General features: G+C 37.3%; 1 protein-coding gene across 1 annotated transcript in view; it reads left to right on the top strand.

Moving 5' to 3' along the window:
- LOC107105249 (alpha-2-macroglobulin-like) overlaps positions 1-8013 on the top strand; it is a gene marked incomplete at its 3' end in the record, with an annotated part of 23330 nt that overhangs the window by 8379 nt on the left and 6938 nt on the right. The window contains exons 6-12 of the mRNA XM_015405376.1: positions 2881-3046; positions 3135-3219; positions 3308-3452; positions 4428-4545; positions 4646-4755; positions 7029-7196; positions 7526-7753. Of these exons, the coding sequence (XP_015260862.1) occupies positions 2881-3046; positions 3135-3219; positions 3308-3452; positions 4428-4545; positions 4646-4755; positions 7029-7196; positions 7526-7753 (1020 nt within the window). The remainder of the gene's footprint in view (positions 1-2880; positions 3047-3134; positions 3220-3307; positions 3453-4427; positions 4546-4645; positions 4756-7028; positions 7197-7525; positions 7754-8013) is intronic.

The following is an 8013-nucleotide window of genomic DNA, read 5'->3' as shown; positions in this document are numbered from 1 at the left end:
AAGACTGCTGCACTAAGGTGTTTTAAAAGGTTTTGGCTACAGATCTCCTATTAAGACCTCAATTGTTTGATATATTACCTCATGCACATCTATTTTACACTCATTTTAAAAAGATGACTCGATGTCCACGTGTTTCACTAAACCTGGGGATTTGTAATCCACAGGAAAACCATAGCATATAAAAACGATGGTAAGGTAATTGTAATGTACCAAGCACATCAATGATTGAGAACAATACATCTATACTTGATTCTCTCTATATGCATACCAAATCAATCTTTATATAAGGTCTGAAATTTGTGAACATTTTTGCAAAGCATTTGCAGAAAGTTCAAAGTATTCCATATTTCATCCCACTTACTGTCACATAAAAAATTTTATCATTCAAAATTATACTTGCCCCCCCAAACTTTTCAACACTTTTAGGTTAAAAACATAAAGATATAACATAGTAATTCTGTGTGAAGAATCAACAACAAGTGGGACACAATCATGAAATGGAACAAAATTTTAAACTTTTGTCCCTCATTGAGGTCTAGAAGCACAAGATCTATATCCAGCCAGTCAGCATAGATACTGCTACATGGTTGTACACCTTTTTATGAAATTTGACCAATTAGATGAGCCCTTTAATAATATATTATCTACTGGAAATTACATTGGGGGAAAAAACTTAAGTCAAGAAAAATGGTAAAAAGCTCCAGTTAACAATTATATTTAGGTTTATATAGAAAAAAATGCCAGTGCCAGTATCAGTATCAGCATTAATGCCTCTAAGGTTAATCTGGACCCAAATAATGTGTTTCTTTCATGAATTTCTTATAGAAGCACTTTTGTTATTTTTCTTAATATATTGGGGCAAGTTGCCATTTCTTGTCATTACATTGACATTAGTTTTTGCCATCAAAATATCCATATTTTTTAATGCTGCAAAGGTAAAAAGGTCTTGTCCTGGATTCCAATAACACATTGGCTGGAAATTTGGATTTTCAAAGTTTTTCACTGAGTTCCCTATAAAGGGTTAAAACACAGAGAGCTTCATGAAGAATAAGAAACAACCAGGCAGATGCTGTTGTAGAGAAGTTTAAAGCTGGATTTGGATCCAAACAGATTTCCTGAGCTTTAAACATCCCACGGAGCACTAAGCAGAGATAATATTTAAATGAAAGGAGTATGAGACCAATGGGAATCTGTGTCTATAGAACAACAATCAGTCGTACGCTGCACACATAGAATGCACTGAAACCAAATTAGACGTTTTTAGAAACATTGCAAAATGTTATGTTTGGCGTAAAGCAACACAGCTCATCACCCTGAACACACCATGCCCACTGTCAGACATGGTGGTGGCAGCATCATGGCTTGGGCCTGCTTTATGTCTTTCCATGGGCCCCATAAAAGACGTTGATATTTGGCCCTCAACTTCAGTCTAGAAATCTAACTAAGCTTTGGTTGAAGAAGGTTGAAGAAACAAGGCTGCTGATGGATCGTCTATTTACATGATTATGGGACAAAGACAATTATTTAATGTAAATATCCTGCTAAACATCTAGTAGAGTTTGGGAGATTTTAACCTTCGACAATGTTGTCCTGTTGCCTTGTCTGGTTGATAAAGGTACATTTTCTGGCTTATTTGTTTGGCCTCTGTGTTATTTACAGCGCCAAATAATTTAGCGCAATTTGACGGGGGGGTGTTCATATATAGTCAGCTGTGTTTCTCTGTTTACTGCTGAAAAATGCAGAGGGAAGGAGGCAGAGGTGAGCTCTTGTAGTTTTAATGAAGTATTCACAAGTAACTGAGGCAGGAATCCAAAAATCCAAAATTGAAATGTAAAACAAACCAGAACCATGGAGACATCAGGAACAACGAGCACGAGGAGCCGGGGAAAGACGAGGAACCAGAACTGAGGAACTGCACAGGTAGAGTTTATATGGGAGACTGAACAAAGACTGGACTAATGAGCTGATTGGGAGCAGGTTTTGAAGAGAGGATTCTAGAAGGGAGCGAGGGAAAAGGAGACCAACAAGAGGGCAACAAAGACAAGCCTAAGAACTCAAATATATCCAGAAAACTTACCAATAAAACTAGAAAACATGGAGCAAAGTAAAACTGAATACTCAAAAGAAAACTTAACACAACCAAGACCATGATAGATTATTTATTTTACTGCTAGATTTTCTTTTTATATTTGAAAAATATAGCACGAAACATCTTTTATTCTTCTTTTGGGCCCCCGTCAGTAAAGGGCCCTTAGAATCGTCCTAACTCGTCCCCCCAATACAACGCCTCTGACTGTAATCAGAAAGTATGCATGATAATATTTAGCCCTTTCTGAGCCCCTGAAATGTGTTTCTATGTCCATTCGGGTCATTTCTCCGAGAGCCTTTCTTTGTAAATACCTTCAAAGTTTCTCTGTGTTACTTTTATACCTGTAGGGTATTTTCCAGAACCTATGATTCATGACTAGAACTGCCCCTCTCTGCATTTTGCTTCAAGTCTCTCATATCTGCAGGACCTGCCGGCCCAATGCTAAGCAAACTGTTGTCTCCTGAGCTTCCCTACCCTCAGACTGAATAGAACCGATCTCTATTCACCTCTTTATGGCAGAAGTTATCCCTCTTGCTGGAAGTCAGCTTCTGGTCTCCCTCATCAGTCTAACCCTCCAACATCCAATCTCACCTTACATTGTCCATTTTTTAAATCACATGATGTCACAGTGCTCCAGACCCTAGTTTGAACATAAAACCTTTTTAATCAGAGTTGTCTTGGTCAGGATTATATACAAATATATATATATATGGGTCAGGATTATATACAAAGCCTGGGCCCTGTTTGTTAATCTCTGCTTTGTTCTCAATATCATCTGTCTGAGTTAACAGGATTCCTACAGGAACAGGATTGGACAATGGATCAATCAAACATCTAACAGCAAAATCCTGCAGCTCTCCTACCCCCTAAACTCTGAGGCCCGCGAAGGAAGCTACACAATCTCTGTGACAGCGGGTGGAGATAAGCACTCTCACACCTTCAAAGTGGAGAAGTATGGTATGTCAGGGATATTAACATACATTTTATGTTACCACAATGTTTACCTTTATTTTCTAATGGTAACATTTAATGTTTTGCTGCTCAGTTTTGCCTAAATTTGATATCACCACAACTGTGAAGGAAGAAGTCAGCATTGGACAGGAAGAATTTGAAACTAAAGTATGTTTGAGGTCAGTAACAGCTGCTTTTCATAAATGATCTCCAGAAGAACAGCAGTTCCTCTCTATGGTGACTCTGTGATCTGTTTAAATGAACCAGGTACACATACGGACAGCCTGTGCCAGGAAGCGTTACAGTCAAGGTCTGTCGACCTTTTCCCAGGCGTCATTATGATTACTCAGGGCTTTCCGGAACTCTTGAAGACTTACAAATATTTCCTCCATGTGAGACAATCCACAAGCAGGTAGAGTTACACACCTTGGTCATGTTGACAATGTCTGCATGTGCAACAGCTTTCTCCTTTCTGACTTTCAAATGTGTTGAATATTGACCAAGAAGAGAGAGTTTTAAGCTTGATAAATGGCTCTCCATGTGGTAAAGAATTTTCTATTCAAATTTCCTGCACACCTGGATTTTCTTTTCCATTGTCTTTACTTACCTACTTTTATCAAAAATTGTTCTGCATAAAATTAATATTAACATTTACAAATTTATTATTAAAGTAGATATTAATGTATAATTTCACTGAAGACTCCTAGATGACTTGCAGAGACACATCATTTTCTCTTTACCCCAAATAAAGCAAAATTTAGTTCTGAAAAGAACAACATTTTATGAATTCGGTATTAATAAACTTAAATGTTAGTATTTTGATGTGTATAATTAACCACAGCATTTTAGGTGTCAAGTCATTGTTATATGAAAAATTTAAATGTTTAATAAGTTTACTGCTGCCACCGTCTGTATTAGAGGGCGAAAAAAATGGTAGGGGTGGCCACAGAGGTGGAAAATGATTGGGTAAGGGGGGCCATGGCCACCTCTGGTCCTCCATCTAGCTCCGCCCCTGAACCTGGAGGTGTGAAACCTCCTCTGCTTTACCTGAGATGGTAGCTTTTATTCAGATCTGATAACAGAAACATCAAGCACGTTATCCTGCTTAACATCAAATGTTTGTTAAAGAAAGTTTCTTTAATATCTGTTGCTGTGACAGATTCCCAGGTAACCAACTCTGACCAAAGGACCTAAGCTGTTACTGTCTGCTGTTACCGACCAGCATTTGGTCCACTACCATAATTAATAACAGTCAGACTATTTTATATAATTATTTTTATATAATAACAGTCAGACAGAAATGAGCTTAGAGCCCAGTATAAGAAGGAGAGTTCTCAGTCTTTATCATTTCTGTTCAATATATCTTTCTTTTTTGTTGGCTTTTTAGACAGACAAACATGGCTGCGCTATCGCTGAATTTAAAATGTCAAGTTTCACCAAAATAGACCAAAAGATATTGCAGGACAAACTTGAAGTTCATGTCACTGCTGAGGAGGAGGGAACAGGTGAGTCCTGTTGATGTACTTAAAGCTGACTTTATAGCGGCGTTTTTAAATCTATAATAGGCAGATGACCATTGAAACATGGTATTTTTTTTATGTTCAGGTGTTTCACAATCACAAATGAAGAAAATAACCATTTCCTACATTATTGGCAAGCTGGCATTTGTTGACCCCCCCAGGATTTATGACAAAGGCTCAAACCTGGAGGGAAAAGTAAGTAAGAACACTGTGATGGAAAAACGTTATTTCACCAACAGATTTCTTGTTTTTCTTGTTTTTGTTAGACTTGAATGTCACACAACTATGGCTGCATTGAATACAGGATATAGTTTTAACAATGTTTTTGTTTTTGATGGGGACAATGTTTATTTAAAACAATGTGGTTCTACTTAAAATAGTGATTGCCCTGCTTTGTGCATTATAAATGATCTGTAAATAAACACAGCTTTTGGAAGAAAAGTCTCATCTTAACATTCACACCCAGTTTCTGAGAATCCAGAAATAATATTAATAGAAGCTGACTGACAGAATGAAGTTAGTTAAATGATCTAATCCCCCATGTCTCAGTTTTTCTAAGGCTTTTAAACCACATTGAAGCACAAATCTCAAACCACCAATGCTGAAAAATGTGTCAACCTTTCTGAAAACAATTGATCGACGAAACTTACTGCAGGAGGTCCCAAAAAGCGTTGGACCATAGCTAAAACACAGAGAATGCAGTTTCAAAGGGAGACGTCATGTAAAATCCACTTTCTACACAAAGGGCCAGTTTGGTTTGGATAGCACTCTACCTTAGTGTAGAGATCTGCAACCCAAACTGTTCAAAAAGCCCTACTGGACCAAAAAAACGAAGCTGCCTGGAGCCACAAAAAACGTAAAAGTCTTCTATAGGCCTTGTATGGCAACACGGGCTGTGAGTGTATTAATCCACTATAAAAAATGATTACCTGGGCTTATATATTTAATAAGCCTTCATGGTTAAATGTCACATCATGCCCTGCTGTATGCAGAGATGGCAAAAGTACTCACTTTCCGTACTTGAGTAAAAGTACAGATAGTTGTGTTAAAAAATACTCTGGTAAAAGTGGAAGTACTGATTAAACTTCTTTACTCAAGTAAAAGTAACAAAGTACAGGCTTGTGAATTTACTTAAAGTATAAAAGTAAAAGTAGAAACCACTTTTTTCATGCCGTTGCCTACATTTTAAATGGATGTCTGCCAATAGGACTAGATCTCCGTTGTGTTCATTTTCAATCATCTCGTCGTCCATGCTACTATGCTAACGCCACCGCCACCAAGCTGCAATGATTTGCCGCCATGAATACCACCGAATCTGTCGATTCATCTTGTAGTGGTGCGTCAAATGCAACGTAGATTCCCATCCAATTAGATTGAATTTGGTATTGATGACGTGAAAAATAATAACGGTAACTCCACTGAAATGATTCAAAACTAAAGTAACGAGACAATTTTTTAAAATGTAAGGAGTAGAAAGTACAGATATTTGTGTAAAAATGTAAGGAGTAGAAGTAAAAAGTAGCCATAAAAATAAGTAGTAAAGTAAAGTAAAAATATCAGAAAAATCTACTTGAGTACATTAACGAAGTATTTGTACTTTGTTACTTCCCATCTCTGGCTGTATGATAGTTGGTGCTTTAAGTTTAAATTCCATGACAATATTAATGCATTGGGTTTGGTTGCATTAATGAAATTATAGAAACACAATAAAGAAATCAAATTTTTTTGTTATTTTTAATTTTGAGGATTCGGGTGGGGAAAAAATGGAATAAAGTTCACATTTCTGCATCAGAGCGCCACCTGTACGATCTATGAACAGTTTTCTGTGATTGCAGGAAAACCAGCAGCAGTAGTGGAGTTTGGAGATGCAATCCACGTCTAAATGTATCTTTGCTCTCCTCTAATTTTTCCAGAAGATATTTAGCAGCCTTCCCTGGAAATGCCTTTCCTAATGACTCTTTATTCTTTGACGACTTCTCATGATGCTTTGAAAGGAGAGGTCTTGTAAAGCATTCCAGGACATATCTGCTCATCTAGAGACCATGGATGATCACTATTTTTAATGTGCATTGTAGGAAATTTTGAGTTCACTACCTTTTCCACCCACTAGACACTCGAACACTCATTTAAAATAGCTTAACCACTATATAGCGATTAGGGGTGACGTTATGACACAAGCCTTGTCTTCTCAATCTGTTGGTTTACAGTTTTTCTACCAGAACACAGAGGGACATTCATTGAGCTAAAGTGCGTTAATGCTAGCAGCCTTGAGGTGCAGCTAAACCTATATATTAAAGGTACAGCAGCGCCCAATGGCTCCAATATATACAGAGTTGCTTTAAATGCAGCAAGCAAAAGGTAAAAAACAAACTTTTAGGGTATATTTTTCCACAATGCTCTTGAATAGTGAGTGTTTTATATCTTGTGAGTCAATGCACTATTTTATTCCAGAATTGTATTTCTTACAGGTCAAGGCTGTACACTACAACGATACGCCCATTCCTCACATGCCGCTATATTTGTTTGGGGGGAGTGGATGGTCTGCAAGATTACTGCAGAACCTCACGACTGACAGCAACGGTTTCGCCACATTCTCTGTCAGCACAGACGCTTTTGATGGAGATACTAGGCTGACTGTAAGTTAATTACATCTGTAACAATCCTGTTTTAATGATGAGGTTATGCAGTAACAAAAAAAAAAATTGTTTCTTTCTATTTTTTCATTTCTTGTTATTACATTGACCTTAATTTTTGCCATCAAGATATCCTTATTTTTTTTATTTTACAAAGGTAATACGTTCCTGTCCTGGATTCCAAAAACACTATTGGCATGAAATTTAGATTTTCAAAGTATTTCTCTGAGTGTCCTATAAAGGGTGAAGTGTCAAAAAATGTGAATAAAATATGATCTGTTTGCATTTTAATGACCATCGTCTCTTTCTATATTACTTTGTTCTATAATCAGATAAACGCCTCACCAGAACTGCAGTACCCAGAGTATAGAACAGCTAACATTCCCTGGCAAGAACACACCTTTCTTCAGTCCCTACCTGCTTCTGCTGACACCAAATCAAGCAGCGTCTTGAAGATAAAGAGCGTTGACTCCGCCCTTCCATGTGATAAAGAAGTGGACATCTCCATTGATTACACTTTTGTGCAAGAACCACAGGGATCTGTAGATATCTTTCATCTGGTGAGTCATTCATCCGGTTACCAACATTTAATATCTAACTTTATCTAATATCTAGGTTTTGCTGGTGAAGATTCTCAGTCATCCAGGTCAGAGCGATTCCAAAAAAAGGGAATAAAAATCAATCCACTGGACTTTGTTTCCAAGTTTGAAGACGTTTTTTTTCCATCCAGGAAGATTTTTCAATTCAAAATGTCAGAAATAGCGTTTAGTTCCAGGTTTTATCCAGCAGCCCAACAAAGCCTGGTTTTAGTTTAGAAAAC

Source organism: Cyprinodon variegatus, unplaced genomic scaffold, assembly GCF_000732505.1.
Source record: "Cyprinodon variegatus isolate N-32 unplaced genomic scaffold, C_variegatus-1.0 Scaffold2196, whole genome shotgun sequence".
NCBI classification, from domain to species: Eukaryota; Metazoa; Chordata; class Actinopteri; order Cyprinodontiformes; family Cyprinodontidae; genus Cyprinodon; species Cyprinodon variegatus.
This window is presented reverse-complemented; position numbering and strand designations above follow the sequence as displayed.